General features: G+C 34.0%; 1 protein-coding gene across 4 annotated transcripts; it reads right to left on the bottom strand.

The window, feature by feature from the left end:
• Nucleotides 1–14,303: 14,303 nt before the first annotated feature.
• Nucleotides 14,304–17,904, bottom strand: LOC131071353 (probable ubiquitin-conjugating enzyme E2 16). Of its 4 annotated transcripts, none has more exons than XM_058007157.2 (7): nt 17,719–17,904; nt 17,381–17,462; nt 17,169–17,278; nt 16,941–17,043; nt 16,262–16,325; nt 14,836–14,924; nt 14,304–14,733 (listed from the first exon to the last, which is right to left on the bottom strand). In XM_058007157.2, coding segments are annotated over exons 1-7 (546 nt in total). In that variant the 5' UTR covers nt 17,721–17,904; the 3' UTR covers nt 14,304–14,637. The 4 variants fall into 4 exon arrangements, with proteins under 4 accessions (XP_057863140.1, XP_057863139.1, XP_057863142.1 ...); XM_058007156.2 differs by having other exon boundaries at nt 17,684–17,863; XM_058007159.2 differs by lacking the exon at nt 17,719–17,904 and adding an exon at nt 17,684–17,698 and having other exon boundaries at nt 17,381–17,580.
• Between the last annotated feature and the right edge of the window lie 7,784 nt (nt 17,905–25,688).

Here is a 25,688-nt window from a genome sequence, read left to right as displayed (position 1 = left end):
GATTCAAGCGCCTCTTTTGAATGTAAAAATCCTCCCAAGTGAAAATCATCCTAGTGGCTTCCTTTCTCTCTCCTAGGTTGGGAGTCACTCGGATCCAATTTTTCACTTTACAACATATATATATATATATATATATATATATATATATATATATATATATATATATATATATATATATATATATATATATATAATTTGAAAGTCTCAAAACCATAGATCTTGTACTTTAGAAACAATTAAAAAAGGTCATCATTTCATAATCAAGTTATACAAGGGATCAAAACTACAACTCTCATCCATGATAAGATTACAATATGCCATGAAACCAAACACACATATACAAGTGATATAAAAATAATATACACCATAAACAATATTTGAAGAACACCAAGCTCAACTTTGTAAGTTAATCCTCCAAGCTTCCACATTCCTACTACTAACTGGATAAATGTTTAAACCCACTATGAGGATACTTCTTTATTCCCCGTCCATAAAACAAGGTGAAGGAGCACCATAAACAATTTAAAGGTGTGGTACAATACAATACTAGTAACTATCTTATTTAGTTTATTTCTTTTTTTACACATAAAACCATACATCCAAATTACTCAAATACACACATGTTCTCAATATTAGACACATGGCAAAAAAATATTCTAAGATAACCGATATTTAGCAATATGTCATTTCTAACATATAACACACATATGAATGCAAAGACATGAACAAGTCAAATAGGACCATCAATATAAATTATAAGCCATTTCAACCTTATAATATTTGACTTAGTACAACACATCCAAAAGTATATACAACATCCACATGAACTTATATTCACAACCCATACTATGAAGACTCTCTTAATGTGATGCTATATGTCTTCCTAAGAATACATGCCAAAGGTAGAGCTACATGTTTCATATTGCTTATACATCAATTTTCAAACATGCCAATAACAAATAAGCAATACACAAACATAGGCAAAATCAATAGCAAACAAAGGATGCATAGTCCAAACATTCACAAATCAATTACACAAGTCAAACACATAAAAACAAATGAACATAAATACTTCAATCCAATTTTCTAAATCCTGGGATAAGAGGAAAGTCACTGTCGGTGGAGTTTTATTTGAGGTTACCTGAAGTAGCCATTTCCATTGCTACACGTCTTTCTACTTAGGGCGGGTATTTTAGACAATGAGAGTCTAGCTCAATTCTTCAAGGAAAAAGAAGAACCTATGAAGTTGCAGGGGGGCTTCGCTCGTGAAAAATTGCTAGAGCCATGGAATAAGGTGTGCTTAATGATTATGAAGTTTTTTACCCTAGAAGGTGGGTTTAAGGTCTACTATTTTTTATCACTTCCCTCTGTTAAACCAATTTTGTAATCATGGCTTGCTCTTGCTTCCTTTTTTCTTGTTTATCTCTCTTGAGAGCTTTGTGATTGAGGTCGTAGAGGTGGCCCGAACCCATGGTTGGAAACATATTCCACTCCATCAGGGCTTAATCTTTCATTTGTATCATTTTCACCTTTCTATTAGCCCTCCCAAAAAATTATTAACTTTAGAGAATGAAGTCCTTGGCTTTGTTTCACCCCCTACAACTATTATCCTTGACTCTCTAAGGGGTGCTAGAAAGAAATGTTTAAAATTGCCTCTTTTTGTCAAGAATCCCTCTCATCCTAGCTCCCCTATGACTCCTAATTTTGCCTCTATAGTGGTTTCACAGTAATCCACCTCCTTTGAGGCTGAGTAGACAAGGAAGGCCCAAGGTTCCCCACCCCTTGCCATAAAACAAAGAATTGAGGTTGACAGTGAGGTTGAAATGGAGGCTAGGGAGGATGTTAGTAAAAGTGTTAGTGCCAGTTGTAGGTGCTCAAATAGACTGGTGGGTCATTCGATGGGAAGTGTTGTTAAGAAAAATTTGGTGGGGTATGAGGAAGAGTTTGATGAGGACTCTGTTGAGAATGGCGATGCAAAGAAAATTAAGGAAACCAAAGATGGTACCTAGAAAACTAGCAGCTCGACTAAATCAACTAATGAGGGTTCATATCAAAGTCATAAGACTAAACCCTTGGACCTTACCCAAGATGCGATGCCAAAGGAGGTAGAGAACAAAGGGGATAATGTGATTGATTGTGCAATGTGCAGGTCTATGGTGACGGATTTAGATGCTTTAAAGAAGGAAGCGATGGAGCTGGAAAAGAAGATGGTAAGTGTCTCCAAGTTTAGTCTTTAGATGATGCACCAGTTCGGCTACCTCTATGTGCCTGATGTAGAAGAAGGTTCTTAGTAAGGATGCAGACACTAAAGGGAACTATAACGAACTATTTAAGTTCCTTACTAAAGATTGGAGCAATGTGCTAAAGTGGGCTGGTTAGGCTAGGTTTTGATGGTCTTTTGTGGTCTCTTGCTACTTCTAAAACTCTAGTTTGTTGTTATATGATGGTTTATATATTTTTTGCTAAGACTTTTATACTCTCGATTACTATTAGTAATTTCTGCTAGGTTTTGCTAATGTGAGGGCCAACACCCTTGTTTTTGTTGCTTACTAATATCAAAAACAAATAAACATAAATAAAGTAGATAAAATAAATATAAAATATAAGCACCTCACATATTATAGGATCACAATAATAATCACACTAACATAAGTAAAACTGGTGCAGTCACGACAGGAGGGTCCTCAAAAAGAATAGTTTGGATCGTGCAACAAGAGTTAACACAACAGAAGCAACACAATGTGATGGAGGCAATGCAAAAAAGATTGTATTATATCATGAAATCTATTACAAATTGTCAGCAACGTGTAGGCTTACAAGATTTGGCACACTGGCCCGATTACATACATGCTCAATTATATTTTTTGGGCTCAAGCAAGAATGTGAGCCAACTCCGGACCTCCTAACCTTATCATTATTCTTCCATATGCTAAGAATTGATTCACATATGCTAAATCGCATTGATTTATATGATCAAGAATGATCTGTGTTGGTCCAAGATGAAACAAATATCAATGAATAGGATGAAATGTGTAAAACAACAAGGCCAGCCTCCGCCAAAGAGATCCTTCTGAAAAATACATAGAATGAAGTGTGGACCCAAGGGAAGGTTAGCCACACGCCAAGGAATGTTGGAAACAATGAGTTGAATCTCCTCAATCTACAGAAATGATCTGCAAGATTCGCCAAATAGGAAATAGGTCCAAGCAGTTTCGATGTTCTAAGCCAAAAAACTATCTTAGATTCCGGAAGCGATAACTTGCCAAAAAAATATCCAAATGTCCTACGGACTTAGGATAAGGTAGATGAACATGTCTACGAACAAAATCCAACTGCACAATATTTGGTAAGAAAATGCAAAGATCCGCAAGTTGAAAGGCTGAAACTGCCAAAACAGGAAACAAACTGAAAGAAAATATTTTTTAGGTTGATGCAAGAATGTCATGAACCAGGGATGCTCATGCATCAAAAACTATAAAAATACCCCACAAACATGATGCACACACTTGGTTCCCAAAATCTAACTTGAGGGTATTTTCCAATGATATTAGAAACCCAAGTATTACTACCTCCAACAAGAAAGAAGGATAACTAATATCCCAACCACAAAGCACCCCTACCATAAAGCATAAACATGTATGTTGATACAATGTGTAGACACCTAAAAGTTGCACGATGAATTAAGTTAATTTTATTCATTTAATTATCCCTAATTCTTCTAATTAATTAAATTAAGATTTAATTAATATCCATATTCTTCTAATTGGCCTTTTAATCAAATTAAAGATCTGATTAAATCTCCTTCTTCTAGCCTAACCTATTAATTAAACTAAGGTTTGATCAAGTACCCTTAGCCATTTGATTGAATAAATCTTATTTATTTGATTAAAATCCCTTTTTCCCCTTTTGATTAAATTCACATTTAATTGAAAACTCCCTTTGCAAATAAATAAATAATTATTTATTTGTGAATAGTCTCCTCACTTGCAAAATCCTACAATTGTAAGTTGCATCCCTTTTGGCTAAATTAAATCATTTTAATTGGCTAAAATCTTATTTTCCCTCACCCACTTGTAAAATCCTACATCTCCCACTTGCCTCCTAATTATCTTTCTAGAAACCTCCTAATCTCATCCTAATCATGTCTAATCTCCTAATCATGTCCTTTCCCTAAATTTGAGGAGGTCACTTCTCAAGTTTGGAAGAAAGTCTTCTAAATGCATTAAAGGCTTCATTTCTTCAACAAGTTAAATTGTTGAGTTCCCCAAATTTGGGAGGACTCTTACAAATTTTTCCCCCAAATTCCTATTAACCATTAATGGTTAATTCAACCTCCCCTCATGGTTAGAGACTTTCTCTCTAACTTAACCCTAATCTAACCCAAGGGTCTCATCAAGCACTCATGGCTTTGACCCTAGTTATCCTATTAACCCTTGCACAAGAGTTTACCCCTTGGGTAAAGGCTTTATCCATTGGTTATCCACTAACCCAACCATAACCTTACCTCCTAAGGTAACCACCATGTCTCCTCGGGAATTTAATGCCTCTTACATCTCCTCTCAAGCCCTCTCAAGGTGACATTTGTCAACTTTGGATTGGATTGAATCCCTCACATGGATTGACAACTTTAATCCTAGCCCTTGTTGAGATTGCTCAATCTCAACCATCCATTTCTCTATTTTCCCTATAAATAGAGCCCATTCCTTCTTCAAAAAAATCCAATCTCTTTGTGCATCTAAATTATAGTCATTTTGCAAGTTAAGGAGCTCATTCATGTCATCTTCAAGCATTAGCATTAGCATTATAGCATTTAGCATTTGCATCATGTTTTAGGATATCATCTAGTTTAATACATATCTTCTCATATCTTAATTAACTCATCTAGTATCATTTAATCTTTAATTTGGAATCAATCTAGTTTCATTATCTTCATCATCTTGAGCATTTAGTCTTGCATCTTGCATCCTAGCTCTCATCCATCATCTTAGCTTTCATTAGGATCTTAGTTGCATCCATTTTGATCTTAGAATCATTTAAATCTCGTTCTCTAGTTTGTCATCCAAGAGATCAAGTGCTCTTCCAAGTGAGGGCCATCTTGAATCTTGAGGATCTTTAGAGATAGAGGAGCATGGAACGATTTGAAACAGTTTAGATTCACTAACTTGTTTTGTTGATTTGTAACCTCTAATGCAATGTTCCATGTGTGTGTTTGAGTTGTTTTCCTTGCAGTGCAGGTTGATCCCACATTTCCAGCACACACAATGAGCCACAAGACTTAACTCAAAGATCTTCAAGCCCTAGTGGTGCAAGGTGATCATAACATAAACTACTTGTGGACTTAGAGCTTATGGTGATGTGCATATAGTGAGATGAACAAGCTCAAACCTCAACTTTCTTATGGGTGATAATGCCTCAAGGTATTGAGACCAAGTAGAGAAAAAAATATATCTTAACCATCATAAAAACATAAGATAAATCACATTTCATTCTTTCAAATGGAATCCATGAGAGAAACCTCTCATACACTCAATCCTTTTCAATGGAATCCTATTCCCATCAGTAGAAATATAACACAAAAGATGTCACAAATCAACCAAGACACAAAATATGTCACTAATTAACAATTGCACAAAAGATGCCATACATAAAATCAACCATGATAATAAATGCCACATATATGTAGCTCACTATGAAGACAAATATAACACCAAATTAAATTAGATTTACATCAAGATAATATTACCTCACATAAATAGTCAAAATAAGTCATATAAACTCTTTAGTGTACATTCTTAGAAACCTCTGGAAGGTAAAATATTAGTTCAACTTCAAGACACTAGCACATCACACTATAGTCTTTTCAGTATTCTAAATCCTCATATTCTGATTAAACATATAAATATATTACACCACTTATCTAATGACTACACAACCTTTAGACCATGATAGGATTCATCGAGACCCTTTAAAAGAATAGAATGGTAAACATGACCTTTATATATCAAAATTTAGCCAACAACTACACAAACAATTTTAATAAAATAGGCTTGCGTTTCTCAAAATAAAACATCTTTGTGAATTTTAAAATATGTTGGAAACAAGGCACAAAGATCTAAACAACCCAAAAGCTATTTTTGTAATTAATATTTTTAATATAATTTTGTAATATCAACATATTTGCTCATTCTAAAAATAGCTAAACAAAGAGAACATCGCTAATTCATTTACATAGAACAATAAAGAATTCGTGTATATTTTTTTGTAAAGACTTACAAAACTTAGTTCGACACCTACCATATTTTTAGAGAAACTATATTCCAAAAAATATATTTATTAAAGATGTAATAAACTATTTTGATTAAGATAAAATCACAAGAAGAGCTTGGACATATTACACAACAGCCATGAAGGTGAACAAAATGTGTCTCATAAGAAGTGAGACCTGAAACCAACTAGGAGAACAAAACCAACAAGGATCGACAAAAAGCCCCAAAAATAAAACAAGAAAAAGCAAAGGCGAGGAGCCTTCAAGGATTTGGATCGCCACCTACGATTGTTTAAATCCAAAATTCTTTAGAGAATTAGCATTAGAATGATTTTTTAAATCAAACCCCATCTAGATGGGTTTAGAAATGTCCCCTAAACTTAAAGATGACAATAAACCATTTTCCTCACAAGGGAGCAAGGAGCCAAAAGGAGGAACATGAACCATTTCCTCAATTAAACCATTACAATTCTCTTACAAAGAAGAGTAAATCTAAGAGACTTATTATCTACAACAAGACAACCCACATCACCCAACCCCGATGTGGGGACATTATAGGGTGGAAGGAACTTGCTAGACCGTAGGATGACAATGATCACTCATGGAGAAGCCACACATAGCAATGTTGTGGCTTGTCTTGTGACTATTGCAACACATCACAAGGGACCCCTTGTAATCAATGCACTGAATCAAATCTGCAAGGTTTGAAGAGAGAGTAACCAAAGAAGGGAGCTACTTACCAAAATAATGTTGACAAAAAATCTAGAAAAAAGGAAACTTTCTAGATCTGGTTCAATCATCAAACATAATGAGATCAGCCAAAGAGTAGGCAATGGAATTTCACACTTCTCCGTGCCAAAACTCCAATGGTAGGCCAACTATGTGGAGATCCTGACCAAGTTTCCACTTCTTAAGGAAGAAGCTCAATTTTCCAAGAAACTAAGGGCTTTCTTTCAAGGTTTGAAAGCAATCATCAAGAAGAGAGAATGAGATGATGAAGAATATCTAACGTACCTCCTTTTTTTTTCATTTTTTCCTTGCCCAAGATCTATAATTGTCCACATTAGGCCTAGCACCCAAAAACTTACCACCAAAAACTTACCAGCAAGAATATTCACCCACTTGGAGGTCAAACCATAAATACCATAAATAACCTCATTTGGAATTTAAATACATCCTCGCTATACAAAGATAGGAGAAACACTGGAAGGAAACCCAATCCCCAAAGATAGGGGGACAAAGGACACTATAGCAGAAGCAAAAAGGGTCACATCTAGATGCCTAGCCTCTAAACATACCAGAGGCAACAAAGCCCTAGTACAACCCGAATTCTCCTCACCTAGCACACACCCAATTGTAGGGCACAACAAGAGAATGAAACCTCTCTTAAGGCCCTTACAAAAGGAGCCAAAAGAAACAAGAGATTCGTCTTTCAAAGCCCTCGAAGACCCTTGATGATAAGTATCTCTAGGAATCTTAGAAGAGGTAACAAAAGCCATGCTTATGCAAGCTTCTAGCAACCTGGTCAAGGAGTCTAATATCCTCACCATCAACAAGAGGATCACCCTAGTCATCTAGATCTATGTCTCTATCCTCCTCATCCCCACTGTCTAAGCTCTCAATGTTCCTTTACATCGCCCTGTTGTTCATGCTTGTTGTCCTACCATTCCTACTCATTAATATATCTCACCTGCCAAGATGTAATAGACTGTTGATTTATGGTAATTTTCTAGCTAAAATTTTCTTACAATCTATTCCCAATTTTACTACTAATTTCTTAGAATTAATAACAATAATAATTTAACAAAATTGCTTTCAAAATATTAACTTGTCTAAATCTTTCTTGTATATAAGAAACACCTCACAATTCTCTCACAAAAAAATATGCATTCAATTATTAATCAAATCAAATGTTTATTAGTCTTTCATTAGAGTCTTACATCAATCTTTGTAGGGGAGAGGGACTAGTAGTTGTATAGGGTTCAATAGTCGTTATAGCAATTGTGCATATAATATCCAGTTTTGCCACATATTTATACTATATAATGTAAATAAATAATCCACATGTAAATAAAAAAATTGCCAAATGTTGATCAAAATGGATGAATACTTGAACATAACAGAACCTATAAACATTATATAAAAAAGGCATAAATACATTAATTAACAGGTGGAATAGAGCATTTTTTGTTTCAAATAAAATATCATAGCTATCCACTATAAGCGTGTCATTTATAAAATAAGATACTCACCTAAACAAGTGTTGTTATCATAGTGTAAAAATATTAATCTTATGTGTACAACTGGGGTAGCAATGTATATGCATTGGAGTATTTCATATTACTAATTTGTCTTATCACAAATATAAAAAGTGAACACAATAAATACCATGTTTTTCTCCATGAAATGTGAGGGATTGTCCAAAGATTTTAAGTGTTCAACAATTGGTCCCTTTGTGTTCATAAAGTTTTATTTTATATCATAATATGTTTATTTTGTGTTCAACTATTGGTCCTTTGGTGTTGGATATAAAAGTTAGAGATAACACACATTTATGATTACTAATAGGTATTTGGTCCATTTAAGTTTCATATAAGTTATATTTTACATAAAAATATGATATTATATTAATTAGAAATTATATTTTTTTATTCAACAACTAAGGATTTTTAGATTAAGTTTTGGTCGAATCTTTAAAATGTCATTTTTTTGACACTTTGCACTAGACATGTTATTTTGACGACTTGCATGATGAGTCATGCCTTCAAACCTTAGTTGTAGATAGTTAAGTATCCATATTACATTTCTAAAAATAAACGGAGGTCTTACGATATTCCATGTGCCGACTACATGTTGACGAAGTTAGCCCTAACGACTATTGGTCCCTCTCCCCTAACAATTTGGTAAAAAAAAAAGTGAAGATGAATCAATCAATTCAAAAACCCACCATAATGTTCCAATTCTTCCAAAAAGGAAATCAAACCTTCTTATTTCTATAACTCTCCAAAATAAATTATCATGCATAATAGTAATAATCCACTCATATAATTTATTCTCTTAATTCTCTTCCAAAATCTCAATAAAATCACACACATGATTGCCAAGAGAGTGATAGTCTTCTTCCATAAGATAACCTCCACAAACAAAAGTTTGAGGGTCTGAGCAAAAGAAAATCTAGGCTAGTCAGAACAAGAAGTGACAACCTTTGATGCAGAAATGGTCCAAAAGAGGGGCATTTGTAAGGCAAAAAAGTGGCTAAAGGACTGAAGATCTGGACTGAAGCAATTGCAAGTCTGATGGAAATCCAGATTGACAACAACAGATATCAATCACTAGCTTAATAGGGACCATAACAGAAAGGACAACAAGACAATATGAACTATAGTCCAAACTGGTGACAATGGAATATTAATAAAATAAGTTTGGTAGGTTGTGTAAGGAAAGGACAACAGGTAGAATATGAAATTTGGACCCACAACAAATAAAGAGGATAAAACAAAAATAGGTTCTTAAATAATGTTCATATAGGTATATTCTTGTTAAAATCCTGGATGTTCAGTCTGGGATATTTATAGGCTGACTCACCCATTTGGTAGATTTACTTCTTTGAATTATACAGCAGTCCTTGATAGCCCGTGAGAGCCCAGCTGTACAGAGTGCCTGAAAAGACTAAATTTGACGGTCGGCCCTGGAAGTCAAGCAATTTTTTTGTGATGCTTTTCATTCAAAACTGGCCATTAAATGATAAGGCCTGTTTTTTTCTAAATATCATAGACTAGAAATATATATATATATATATACAACTATAATTCTTCAGAATTTTTCACGATTTGCCCAAAATTTTCCATTTCATTGATAGTCTTGGGATTAAAAAAGCATTTTACAGCAAGCCTGCATTTGTTTGACACTAAGGCCATCAAATTTAGTTTCTGGGTAGAAATAGGGAATAAACCATGTACAGAATTGAATAACAAGTGAAAACTGACAGCTCAGGTAAAAAGGGAGCATCGATTTAGAATAGACAAAGAGGGAAGGACAGAATCCAGACAAGAATAATATCATTCAGACTTGGGCATAAAGAATTCAGATTCACATGACCACAGTCAAACTCTATGAACCTATAAAAACCATAGGACGACACATCAGAAATAACTCATCTAGGTGTGTGACCAGCAATGCGTGGCTCAATAAGACGGGTCATGCAAAAGACCTTAGCTATTGAAGTCAAATTAACAACATAGCTGCCCAAATATATTGTTGTCGGAGTGCATGAGTTTCTATTTAATGTGCTACAGACAGCAATTGCAAGGATCCATTTTTGGATCATGTACAGATTAAGTGGGACATGTCACACCCCAAAAGAGAACCTGCAACTATTATAATTGACAACAAAGAACCAAAATGTTATAAGAAAACAAACGATGATACTTGGCACTTCATTCCTCATGTACAAAAATATTGTTACTTTCTCAGTGCACAAAAATAGCCAATTAGGCAGTATCACTTAAAGCAAAAGAAAAGAGTGGACAATTTTTACAGAATTATGCAATCTCATGCACAAATTTTTCATTTGTGGGCTATTAAGTGGAAGAAATCACAAGATAAGAAGCACAATGTACGAGTAAAGCACAAAATATTATCAAGATGTAAGTAAGGATTTTTGTTATCCCACTTGCATTTCACCACAATTTTTCTAAGGGAGAAGATCCAATAGTTGAGCATCTTAACTTTATGCTTCTCCAAATCATCTAACAACTTCAAATCACTCTCAATTTTTAAGCAGCTTATTTGACAAGGCCGCTACTTAGTTACTAAGGTTCCCAGTCTACGTCAGCATGACTTTTGTTAAGACATCCAGAAAGACCTAAAAAGACCGATAATTGTACATTAAGTTTTGTTTGTATACTGATGTGACATCACATTGTTTGTTTCTTTTCAGATCCAAAGCATACATTTCATTCAATTATGAGTACCCATAATGAACACAAACCCTTGTGCATTAAATTTTGTTTGTATGCTGATGTGACATCACATGATTTATTTCTTTTCAGATCCAAAGAATACAATTCATTCAATTATGAGTACCCATGATCAATACAAACAACTTTAAAGTCACAACTAATAGTGCTATATTTTCAAAAAAATTGAACATCAAATCAAACAAATAGGATCACAACTACTAACATGCTCAGCTACTGCATCCTCTCCCCTGCCCTTATGACCATGTTCATTCTCACAAAATAGCAAATAAGGTTGTAAGACCCCATAGATCACGTTTAGGACAGCCTACGTAGAAGTAAATCTGATGTTTATCTGTAAGGCATTACGTGTACAATTTTCATTTAGGAAGTAAATGGATGATACATTCGGGTGAATTTGTTTGGAAGCCTAGAAGGCAATACTGTCGCATTATTTGCCAAACCCCCAAAATTGGATTTATATGCAGCACAAGATGTGGTTTATATTGTTAATTTGGGCACCCAATAATATTGTTAATTTGGGCACCCAATAGTCTAATTAGCGGTAGCAGTTAGGCACAGATGATCAAGTTGGGCTTGTAGCCTGAATGCTTTTGGGTATAAGATTTAGTTCTCTTTACTTTTGTAAAAATGTAAATGAAACTAATCTCGGAAGCCCAATTCACAACGAGTTATTTGTGCGGAGTCCCTTTATGTACAAAAAGCACATTGGCTCTTCAGCTAAGCATTTGTTGTACAGTAGAAGATTTTCTGAACCTTCAACTGGAAAGTAGATAAAACCATGATAAAAAAAAAAGCTAAAAATTCATACAAGATGCAACCATCACTGTATTTTATTAAATCAGTGACAACTTCCGTATTTACTACAATAGGATTTGAATTGCCATTCAGACTACTTGGCAAGTTTTGTAACTTCCTTGCAAGTGCCACAAGCATGTTGGATATAGCTTGCACACACTATTTATTAGCTATCATCCTTATATCAACATATCTCTATGGACTATGGAAACCCAAAGAATAGCCAAAAGATACTGTAGGTGCATGTCATTTCGGTTAAAATAAATGAGTTTTTCTACTCATAGCCAAACATACAGAACGCATCTGATCCAATAGGAATCTTACACACAAATTGCATCACACTTCAAACAATTCGTAACTGGAGAGAAAACCTGCATCATTTATGTGCTGCAACTTCCCAGATAGGCTATTTGGTCATACAATCTTGGTCTGTTAGTCAGGACATATATATAGTGATTAGATTATGAATATGCTTAGAAGTGTTGTAAATCCGAAAGAATGTATCCATACTTGAATTCTATGGCTAATCAATCTACAAAAATGTATAACCTTTAGAATAAACATATTTACATTTTTTTGTGAGGTTTTGTTAAGTCCTGTCTTTTGATGTCTCTCTGTTGTTCTCTGGCTGTTCTTTGTTGTATTGCTAAATCTTTTCTCTTGTAAAAGGGTCTAGGCCCTTTCAAAACCCCTGTTCTCTGACTGTCCTTTGTTGTCTTGCTGTTCTTATTGTTAAATCTTTCCTCTTGTAAAAGTCTCTGGGCCCTTTCAAAACCCCTGTTCTCTGACTGTCCTTTGTTGCCTTGCTGTTCTTATTGCTAAATCTTTTCTCTGGGCCCTTTCCAAACCCCTGTTCTCTGACTGTCCTTTGTTGTCTTGCTGTTCTTATTGCTAAATCTTTCCTCTTGCTAAACATATTTACATTCTTTTGTGAAGTTTTGTTAAGTCCTGTCTTTTGATGTCTCTCTGTTGTTCTCTGGCTGTCCTTTGTTGTCTTGCTGTTCTTGCTAAATCTTTTCTCTTGTAAAAGGGTCTGGGCCCTTCCAAAACCCCTGTTCTCTGACTGTCCTTTGTTGTCTTGCTGTTCTTATTGCTAAATCTTTCCTCTTGTAAAAGGCTCTGGGCCCTGCCAAAACCCCTGCTTACCTTAATCAAAAACATATTAGCATTTTTTTAAAAATGAATGACAATAGTGTAATCTGCCCCATCCATGTTGTGAATTTGATGGGTCCTGCTTAAATGACAGTATTTTGTACAAGTTCGCAACTTTATGTTTACCCAATTTGCAATAGAACGATGAAGGTTTACATACAGATCTGAGAAAACCATTATTAGAAAGAAACCAGACCTGGGACAAAATAGTCATGCAAAAAAATGTAGTTGTGCTAAATTCTAAATAAAATAGTTTCAAAACTTCAATTATGGCTGTCAAACAGAATATTCTCTAAAATTATCAAGCTTTAACAACAATCTCTTCAGAAAAGCTGTGAACTGCCAACCAGAGCTCGTAGAGGTGAAAAAACTTTTTTCTTTTTTTAAACAATTGAGGACCTTCATCTGGCTTGGGACAAGATAGTCATGCATAACTGGACAGTTGTATGTCTCGAAAATTGCTAGTTTAAACTTTAAAAACTTCAATTGACTATAAAAATAATCCTTCATAAAATTATCAAGCTTTAACCAAATCTCTTTGGAAAAGCTGTGGCCTACCCATATATCACCAACCAGTATGCAGTAGTTTTCATAGATTTGCACTTCAATAACACTGAACCACTTCCAAGCTCTTTCCATTTCAAACTGTGGAAGATATTTTGTAACTGCTAACAAGATTTTACTTCATTCAAGTTGCTTGCTTCCACTGCAAGACTTCCTTTCTAAATTTTATCAGAGAACAAAGAATATCCAGCACAATACACCCAGAAATCTAATAACTTATAATAGATATGAAGAACAATGTTGCTCCAGGTCATCATTTTATAGCCACAACTGCTACAAAAGCAATCGTAGTTTTTAATGTTGGCTTAATTAGAATTGAGTATGCAAAACAAAAGAAAATGCTGTCTAACTGCCCCTGACATTAAATTCATCAGTTAAAACAAGGGTTTGTTTACACTTGTTATCACTTTAGAAAATCCCTTTTTTTAAGTCAATCGTCACAATCAGGGATACACAACAAAAGGCAATGCTGTCTAGCCAGTACCGAAATTAAATTCATCCATTAAAACAAGGGTTTGCACTAATACCACTTTGGAATCTTCCTCCCAGATAAACAATATTTCTATTTCATTCAGACATCCAGAAAACTGGATATGATGATGAGTATTCACAATTCTTATTAATGTATTTTATCATTGTAACATTTAACAGCCAGAAGAAACCGTCTCCTGCTTGCAAAGCCTCTCCTTGATGAAAGCTTGTTTGCAAACATTAGACAACTAAGAGACGCAGATAACAGCTATTCTCAGGGAATAGCAGTGAAAATACATCTTTACAAAACAGCTGGCCATGAAGTCTAGAATTAACTCTAAATCAAAACTCCTGAATTGGTCCAAAACACTTGCGAAATGACCACAAAGAAGATTATAGCAGTCATGATTATGCCTTGTCATCGTGGAACCACCAGCGAGTCTCCTTGGGGGATCTACCATTTCTACAATTTTTGACATATCGATCATTATCTGGGGGCCTTTGCTGCATTGCACAAACAATTGAGCATTACAATCTGTAAACCAGGGTCATATAGACATGTATCTAACACAATTGCACATAAAACTAAAGTAATCAGAATAACACCTTTGCAGTAGAGCTAGATAACATTGAAAGAATGCTGATGCATACAGAGCCAACGGTCATAGCTGGAGACCAGGAATCATATAAAATATCTGTACCCATATTAAAAAAAAGTGAGTAAACATGGAGAAGTATCCTTATTGCACATAATCATAAAGTTGCTTGTCAATTATAACCATATGACTATGGCTACTTTGTGGCAAGAAAGTGGCTAGATTATAAGCAACTGTTATATTCCCCTAACAAATGTAGCAAGGAGGCAAAAAATAGAAAACCAGATAAGTACCTCATGTCTATATGGTTTTGAGATTCTTAGGAAAGTTATTCATTTTTAAAACAATCTTAATTTTCAACCTGGGAGTGGTTCCTGCTGATACATAATCTAAGCTAAACAGAAAATATTGTTATGCAAGGCATGGCAAAGATTTCTTCAAGAAACCAAAGCGCAAAAGTAAAAAAATCAAATTACAGACCACAATTTGTTAGGAACTCAAGCTCTCATGATGAGTGACCCTAAACATAAATAAGTAACGAACCATGAAGTTAATTTGAAATACTGGGATGTAAACCAATATGAAAGTGTTACTCAGCAGCAATTACAGGTCATTTAAGCAAGACAAACGAAACACTAAGCCCATGAGAAAATCAGAAAATGGAAAAATAGGAAACATTTAAGCATTTTCAAAACATGCTGAAGGATCTCTGACAGGTAGTCTATCTGAGTTTCAATAATGATACAGTACGCAATGAAAATATTTAACTAAAAGTTAACTGATGAATCTGAGAAATCAATCGATCACTCTTATATAGCATTAAATTCCCCATTCAAATAGGAAATTGCGATCGTTCAAAAATACACTAAAGGGTTATTACTATGGCATTTGACCTAGGTGTCCAACTTTGAAATTACAGCCACAAACATGTTAACTTCTGAATGGTAAAATAGTGGCATTTCACATTCTACAACCAGCAAAGCATTTTGACATAAAGTGACCCGTTTTTAATTATGAATTGGTATGTTCCTTTTCTGTTTTTCTTAAAATCGGATTTATACAAAACAAAACTGAATGGTTAAAGCCATGACAAAATCAGAAAAGAATATAAGACATAATTTTAAACTAAGCTGTTTCAATGTGTAATTCATAAGAACATTTACATGACAAGAAGGTGAATAGAATACAACACATAATTTTATGAAAAGTTGCTTCCAATTGTCACTATGGAGAATATATACAAAACATGTACCAACTTCATCCGAGACAAGAACAAAAATCAATCTAATGGAGATGAGAATTGTACAGAATAATATTGTAAGATGAACATCATAACAGAAAGAAGAATGCAATACAAGACATAATTTTATACCAATTTCATCCCAACATATGCAGGGAAACCTGATTACTACATTCAGTGGCAATGAAATGCATACCTAGACATATGTGCCCATTGCTGTAAATGTGGGGATGCATAGGAGTTGGCTGGAGGAAAATAACCTGCACATTAAAAACCATACATGTTTTATTACTTACTGGATTCAGTAAACTCAAAAAACCCAGCAGAAAACAGTCTCACATATCCCATTTTTCTAAATATTAAACTATTAGTTCAATTCTTCCCAACAGACCATAACTCAAGCACGCATTTGACAAAATTGTAGCATTACGATTATAGGGTCCAATCAAACATGACCTGTACGGACCAATCTTAAGAACGCTGTCCAGGCTTACCCCACAAGATGTGAAAAGGGGTCAATAGCCATAACAAGATTTAGCACAACAGAAGCAAAAATAAAAATCCCACTATAAGATTTCAATCCCCCACACCAGCCCACAACTGAGGCACACATTTGGCGATGCTGCAGCAGAACAATTACGGGGTCCATTCAAGCAAGACCTATATGTACAAATCCTATGAATGAAGACCACGCTTACCCCACGCCATGCAAAAGCGGGGACAAAGCCTCACCCAATATATATCAAAACAGATAAGCAACCCCCCAATAAGCAGATTTAAAGAAAAAAAAAACCTGCAACTGACAATTCAGATTAGATGGGTTATCCTAAGGAAACGATTGACAGAGTACTCTTAGAAAATGATGAGAATCCAACCTGAGGAGCTTCCATGGGATACTGCTCCGGAAAATCTACTTGGAGTTGGTAAGTTTCATTGGCATACATTGTGCCAGGGGCTCCTGTCAGCTCAATCACCCACCTACCAACATGCAACGGTCAATGTCATGGACTGTATACTCAGTAAATGACTCACTAACTGCAACAATCAATACATATTTCAGCTTTTCACACAAGTTCAAGCATTAAAAAGAGATAAAAGCATGCCTCTGTAAATTATCGGTGGCCTTGTGCTTGAAACCAGTGGGTGGGTTCACTTGCCATTCTACTAACTCCTTCTGAAGCCTATTGGTAGCGATTTTGCTGAGGCTTTGACCCTGCATCCACACATTCTAAACATCAAGAAGTAGAAAAGGAAAATGATTTACAGATGGATGAATACAAATAAGGCATTTCAGATAACATAGAAAGTGACCCACCTTGTGAGCACCTGAGGAACTCATGATGATGACAGAAGGAAATAAGTACAAATTGGGTTGATAGACAATAACACAGAAAAGCCTGCAGAAGTAAGCAAGTATACAAATGCTTAGAACTCAGATGTCAAAGATGGTGTGTCCCATGAAGAGGAGAAGAGGGTTTTATTGGACGAGGAAGAGGAATCGAAACAATGTGAGGACTGAAAAAGAAAAAGAAAATACCCATCAAACGAAAGCTAAAGAAGAATCAACCAACAAGGAAAGAATTGCAAGACAAGGGGATTAGATAGGATCGAATTATACCAAAAGAAAAGCTAAAATCTCATCTCTTTACTCACATGCATCCCACCTTGACCTTCCCTCAATCACCAACTGCTTGCAAACATCTTAATATATTTAAATATCATTCATGAACTTTCTTTGAAATTGGGTCAAACTCAAAACTTCCACTGATTAGGGCTACAAGTTTGTTGCCTTTGAATTTTGTTTGTTTGTGCGTTGAAGTTTATTTGTCAGATTACAGCGGGGTGAAATCTTAGGCCAAGATATATTCTATTTTAACTGGAACAAGTTTTCTAATTTGAGTATTTTAGTGAAGAGCATACTTTAGGGAAGGGAAGTCGGTAAAAGAGAGTGCTTTGTTTAGAACAAGGATCTAATTTTTAGAAGCATTTTTTTAGCCCACCTGGTAAAAGAGATGGTTTCTTCTACACCAAGTATCTAGTCTTTGCTAGTTTAAAATTTAAAGAAAACAATTGGTTAAAAAGAATGAAATTGCTTTGATTATTTAGAACAAGATGCCAGTCTTTAGAAGTGTTTTAAAGTGAAATCACATTTTATTTGTGTCATGCTTATTGAGTGGTGTTTTTTATATATTTTACTTGCAAATCTTTATGTTAGGTAAGTCTTCATTTTTATTTTTTTATATTAATAAAAAAGTAAAAGATTTATAAAAATTTATAATAAAAAATAGTTGATAAGTTTGTGTGTTTGAGAGTACAAATCAAACAAATATTGTAAAATTGATATCAAAGTATAAAATATTAGGTTGTCATCATGCAAAAGTCGTTGCATGAGAGAAAGGAAGGGGACTAGATCATCCTAGGGAAGGAGATTAGTCCATTGTAGAGGGAGGGGTAGATCATATCTCAAAATGTTTTTTAATAACTAGATTGTTGGGATTGATTTTTTGAATTGGTGATGTTGAACACTTAGAGTTGCTTATTAACATCATTTATGTTTAAACCTTGAGTGATAGAGAAGTTCATTGAGCTCAAACCATAACTTGTTATCATTACTATACATTATTGTAATGATATATATGGAATCAATGTGATCTTGCTAATCTCCAAAATACTAGATGCTAAATTTAAATGAGTTCTAACGATATTCAACCATTAAAATGGTCTTGCATGATATTCTTAAATACACACAATCCCTAAATAAAAAATTTGAAACTTCAAGTACAAAAGGGATTTGACGATCATTAATACCATCAAGAAAAAGGGTACTACAAATTGATGGTTGTAAAATATTCCTAAAAAATTTAAATTATCTTAGATTCCTTCTCAGTTTATGAATGCAAACACTAATATGAAGTGAACTCGTAGACTAACAAAGTATGGCATAAATTTTATGGAGGAAACCATTATTTCAAATAGCACCAAACATTCTCTTTTGATAGAAGACATCTAGAATAGCTAATAATAATTAGTAGTGAGGTAAGGCCAAAGATAATGATGAGCAAGATTAATATGAGGTTGTCAAGTTGTCTAAGCATGCAAACCATTTATCTAAAGTTGGGTGTATGTAAATCATTTGGTGTGTTCGTAAATCATTTGATGTGTTCTTGTGATGGCATTTGGGTTGTCATCCTCTAGCTAATGTTTTAATATGGAAGCCACAAAACTGCACATGACAAATATGGACATTTTATCTACATAATTCATAATGGTAAAATGTATGACTGATATGATAAAGGTATACATATCATACAAGATTGATCTCTAATTTTCATATATCTATATAATAGAAACAAACCTTACCCACACTTTACCAATTAAAAACAAAACATCCACACAAAATGACGTAAAATATAATAAAAATAATATATCCACTCCTCTCTTCCACACACAAATAATATAAAATTGACCCTACTTTTTTATGATATGAATATCAAATTTCCCCCATAACTTTTGTTGTATGGATACCATATGTTTAGTTAGTTAGTAACTTGACACAAAAGTCCATCAAGTTGGGTATAATGTTTAGTTGGAACTTTTTATCCATAATTGACTATAGACGACAAAGAGAATACCCAAGGCATAAAAGAAAAGTAGGCTCAACATATGGCCCCGCCAAACGAGCGAAGAGAATGCACTTTACGAGCCGTTTTCATATGGCCAGCTCAGAGTGGCTTGTCTGCATTTGCTTAACTGACACGTGTACAAGTTGTTGGATAAGGTCGGTGACTTGTTTATTATTCCAACCATTTCTAAATTCTCTAGATACTTGCAAATGTGAGGTTGTTTGTCTTGAGGATTTTGACTTCTATATCTTTTTATGTATTAATAATTCAATTTCCTAATAAATGCTCGCACATTTTGTGTAGTGAGAGTTTTTAGGTCACATTGGATACCTCCATCCTCCTTACCTTCTTTTCCTATACTAACATATTTTTTCTTTATTTCATGTTTTATGGGTAATAGAGAATATGGTATGGTTGGAAAGGGTGTATAGGACCCAAAAAAAACAAAAAAAAAAATTCGTGGTGGAATTCTATATTGAAAGTGTGTATAGGAATTGAAATTGAATTTTTTTTTTTGTTGGAGTTTTACATTGAATTTGTAAATTTTTTGGAAAAATGATGTGGTCATGCAATTGCTTCTTTATACAATTTAGTCTTGAAACAATTGCATTATTTACTATGCGTTGTGGAAATCTAATATCATTAATGGTTAGGAGTGTTTATATTTTTATTTTAGTCTTATGTTTGGGCTTTACGTGTAAATATCCAGTTTATATCTTGATTCTTATTATTATTTATTTGCATCGCCCTAGATCAAATATGTGGTTGTGGCTCTAACCTAGGTTAGTTATGCAATTACGAATATGATCCCTTCATTTTTAAAATCAAATTTCTCATTTGGCCAATTATTTATAGGTCATGAATTGACCTAACGATTGTTCTATTGATTTGTGTGCTTGGTTGTTGTACTACAATATTCCCTCATTCATTTGGAATCATTTGGGACATATGGGGATCATCTAAGAATAAATTGAGCACGTCTAGACTTCAATGTGCACAAAGAAATTAATTTGTAATCAAAGTATTTCTAGCACATCATCCTAAGTCCATTGCACAATTGTTGTCTTCGAATATTTGCTTAGTTTTGTAAAGTCAACCGTTATGATCCAACAAATTTCAAAAGGTGTTTGTAAATGTTGTAAATCCTTATAAATATTCAAATATCAAAGACTAGGTTGAAATGAGTTATAGATTACAAGAATCGACAAGATCAAATTTGTGAGTCACATTATCATTTCCACACAAAAGATCACATTCACACTCAAGGGAATTAGTTATGTGATGTAGATATAAATTAGAGTGACATATAATGAACTTATATAATTGGAGATCTTTGTTTGAGTCTTATAAAAAAATATAAACCATTAGTGAATCATTTTTTGGCATTTGCTATGGCATTTCTTCATCATCAAAATCTAGTTAAGTATCTAAACACCTATTTTACCTCCATCTAATATTCTTTACCTAGTGTAGCCATGAATTTACTCAAAACCCCCCTACTTGAGCAAAGTCTAGTATTGTGTACATACCATTCATACATAAGACTTCCCACTACACTAGCATACAAAAATTTCTCATACTTTGAGAGTCATTTTATGATGATGAGATGTTATCATTTTTTGCATAGCCTTGCCAATGATATAACACATATGAGAAAAAAATATATATTTTAATGAGTCTTTATGAAGTTTAAATTTTCATGCATGGAAAATCCTACGTAATCTTTCATTGGGTACTACAGGTGAGGTTTGGCAAGCTCAACATTTAATGCAAACACCTAACAACAATCCACCCCCCCCAAGGGTTGGCATGCATTTAACCTTGTCGATTAAAGACAATTTTTTATTGACTAATTTTAGACAGTTAGTGAAAGATAGGGCTAAGTCTTTTGTTTGGGATCTCTTTGCTACTATGTTATCTTTGACGGTTTTGACCATGGGTGGGATAGGGTGAGAATTGAACCTAGCACTCATACTGAATTCAAAGGGAATGCCATGTTATGGCATATCTATAATGAGGGAGGGGTGACACAGTTTATTGAATGTATAAATGGGTATGATAAGACCATGTCTGTCTAGTTTTCCAGGTTGTGGGATAATAGGAGGGTCAAGGTGGGGAGTGTTTCATTTGATATTAGTGAGGAGGTCATGGGCCTCTCCACCAAAGGGAGAAAATAGAAAAAATAGAATTGGGTGACAAATAATGAAAGTTTGTCCTAGTTCTTCTAGGAGAATGGGTAACCTGTAAAGCTTCATGAAGGATTTGTTAGAGCTGACCTTCCAAACCCACGAAACCAAGTTTGTCTTATGATAATCAAATTCTTCACTTTAGAGAGCAAGTTCAAAGTTTATTAGTATTATCATTGTAGCATCCTAAATTGTACTTCCTTACAATTTTATCCTCATTTGGGCCCTCACCTTGGCGTCTGTGTCATGAAGCCTAATTGAAGCCCTGATTCTACTCACACTAAGCAAATAACTCATTTTTTTCAGCATGTACACTTTCTTACCTCATTTCCTATGTCCCTGATTGGTCAGGACCAGGGCACTAGCGTTCTAGTCCTCCCAATCAGGATCAAGGTGCTAGCATTTTGGTCCTCCCAATCAGGAACTATTTTGGGGCCCCTCAATAGTAACATCATTTTGGTGGGGGGCTAGATCTCATGTCAGCTCATGTTGGAAAATTAAATTGTTTTTCAACGAGCGTGTATAAAAGGAGGTCTACCCCTCTCATTTTGATAACCACATAATATATTCATGCAATTAATTCAAGCAATCAAGCATTCAAGTTCAAGTGAGCAAGCAATCAGTCTTCTTTCAAGCATTGGAGCAGAAGTAAGATCAAGATTCAAGAATTGGAATTGACATTCATTTTCTATGTTTGTTAAGACGTCATGAAACCCTAATTCCTTGTGGAGACAAACAAAACTCCAGTAAAAGGTACAACATTAGTGTTTCAAACATTATTCAACATTTCCCTCAAAAGGAGATCACTTTCATTATTGCAATTTAATTAGATTTCATTTCTATTTCATGGTTAATTCCAAAATTGATATTTAACCTAAGGCAAACCCAAATTCCCAACCTATTTCTCTTCTCTAGTGTGCGCATGAATAGGTACAAAGTTGTGATCTTCAGAATTGGCTTTATTTATAGAGACAAACAAGTTCCCTTTTGGACGATGAAAAGTCTGGAGGACCAAAGCGACGAACATTTTGGTCTTGACATTTCAGGAACTCCTTCTAGGAACAGATCTGAACACTCTTACATTTCTCATATCCAAGTTTGTGGCTCAATCTAACAACTATAGCTCACTTTTTATGCACTTTCACTTCAATTCCATCACATTTACCCTGATTTCAGTGTTTTCACAATTCAATTCAAAAGAGTACTCCCCAAAAGTGAATCTAATAAGAATTCTCAGCCCTATCCTTGTTGATTTGTGGCTATATCTATTAGGTTCATGCCTCTTTTAATGTAATAATCCCTAAGTCTAAATATTAGCTGTTTTCATACATCTAATTGTGGAAACCCTAATATTTTCACCATTACATTTTGGTGAACTCGACATCTTACACTTTAATTTTGTTGATTTATGTTCTTAGATATGAGTGTTTATGCATTTCAAATTCAAATTTACATTTAAAAGTTTAATTTTTCAATGAACTTAAAAAATTTAGAGGTTAAATTCACAAAAACCCTAATTTTTAATTCTAAAATTGAGCTTGTGGGTTGTTTAATTTGGATTTTTTAATTTCAAATCTGATTATTCATTTAATTTAAAATTCAAATTTTCCCTCCTAGATCTCATTTTTTAATTGAATTACATAAATTTAGTGGTTGAATTTACAAAAACCTTAATTATAATTCTAAAAATTTACATGTGGGTTGCATAATTTTTCAAATCAATTTTTAGATTTGATCTTTATGATATGTTGTGCTATGATCTAGATGCATTTATCTTTCAAATTCACAAATCAAAGTGCTTAATTAATTGATTAATCAAACACTTTTACAAAATTTTGCATTGTTTAATCACAATTTTTAATTTAAAATTCAAAATTTCCCTCCTAGATCTCATTTTTAATTGAATTACGTAAATTTAGTGGTTGAATTTACAAAAACCCTAATTATAATTCTAAAAATTTACATGTGGGTTGCATAATTTTTCAAATCAATTTTTAGATTTGATCTTTATGATATGATATGCTATGACCTAGATGCATTATCTTTCAGATTCACAAATCAAATTGCTTAATTAATTGGTCAATCAAACACTTTTACAAAATTTTGCATTGTTTAATCACAATTTTTAATTTAAAATTCAAATTTCACTCCTTTGTGCATGAGTTTCACTACCATTAGTCCTACCTATAATATTCCCATGAGAAGGAGTTGTAGAATTAAGGCAAGTCCAAATGTTTAATTACTAAGGATATGGAGCCTAATGTGGATAACTTGTTTCATGAGAATGATGGTGGTTCTTCTATTCCAATAATTGATGTCATTTATCCCCATTCTTTACATAATTCTCATGATGAGGATGAATCACTAACTAGGGTTTTTGTTGATCAATTGGAGAAGATTGACAATAAATTTAAAAAAATTCAACAATGGATGAGTCAACAATACTCGGAAAGTGAGGCAATCCCATTGATAGAAGGATTAAAGAGAATGGTTCAAAGTGATAAAGTTGGCATTGATTTGTTGTGTGGCCTTGCTCATATTGTTGACACTAATATCATTCCTATGAAAAGTTGCGCTAAAGTCTTTGGTTACACTCAAACACCAACTCAAGTTAATCATTATATTTATATGGCTACATCTATGCCTAGTGTTCCTACTTTCACATCCACTATCATGGCTACTTCCACACAAAATGTTTATCCTATACATGTTAGTCAAGGGGGCAATATAGCTAATCAAAATTATTTCATACCTCCTTTTGTGAGTCTTCCATTTGTAACCCAATCATCTCCTATACCTACATATCATAGTGTTCCACCTCTTTACTCTCAACCTCCACCTTCATTCAACAATGTTACTCCTCCATCTCAATCCAATATGTCCAATTTCAATCCATCCACCGAAGAAACCATCAATAACCTAGCTCAAACTATCTCATTTTTACAACAACAAATAGCTTCTATGAACCAATCCAAGTTTAATGTGCCCACATTTGATGTAGTAATCCCATTATCTAATGATATTGTATGTGTCGTCCCTCCTAAACATATTGAAGTCCCTCAATTGGAGCTTTCTAATGGAAAAGGAGATCCCTTGACTCATGTGAAAATATTTCAAACTTTGTGTAGTGATTTTGCTCATGATCAAAGACTTTTGGCTAAATTGTTTACTAGAACATTTAGGGACAAAGCATTGCAATATTATTGTTCTTTGCCTCCTTATTCTATTACAATATTTCAACAATTGGCTAATCCTTTCACTCAACAATTTCACAATAATATTGGTCCTAAGATTACTTTGATTGATTTGATTCATTGTAAGCAAGGTGTTAAGGAAAAAGTGATTGATTTTATTGGTAGATATAAACATTTGTATTCTCAAATTACTTATCCAATGCCTGATCAAGATGTTCAAAAAAAAATTATTTCTAATTTACAAAAAGACATTAGGGATAAGCTTCTCTTTTCTAAGTTTACTTCCTTTACGCAATTGTGTGTTGTGCTTCATAATTATCAACTTCAAGTGAGTCAATTCGAATCATCCTCTTCAATGGCTCTGATTGATAAGAATGAAAGTGCTCAACAATCTTTTGTGAATTTTAAACCAAACAAGGGATTCATCAAGTTCAGTGACAGCAATAATACCCAAGTAGCAGCTACAACAACAGGTGTGCCTCCTTTATCCAAGTATTTTAGAAAATAATTTACTCTTTCTAAATCTTTGCATAGTATCATGACACAATTGTTAAACAAAAATATGTTGAAACTTCCTCCCATCAAACTAATTAACACATCCAAACCATTGCCACCCTATC

The sequence above is a fragment of the Cryptomeria japonica genome, chromosome 2 (genome assembly GCF_030272615.1).
Source record: "Cryptomeria japonica chromosome 2, Sugi_1.0, whole genome shotgun sequence".
Taxonomy (NCBI): domain Eukaryota; kingdom Viridiplantae; phylum Streptophyta; class Pinopsida; order Cupressales; family Cupressaceae; genus Cryptomeria; species Cryptomeria japonica.
This window is presented reverse-complemented; position numbering and strand designations above follow the sequence as displayed.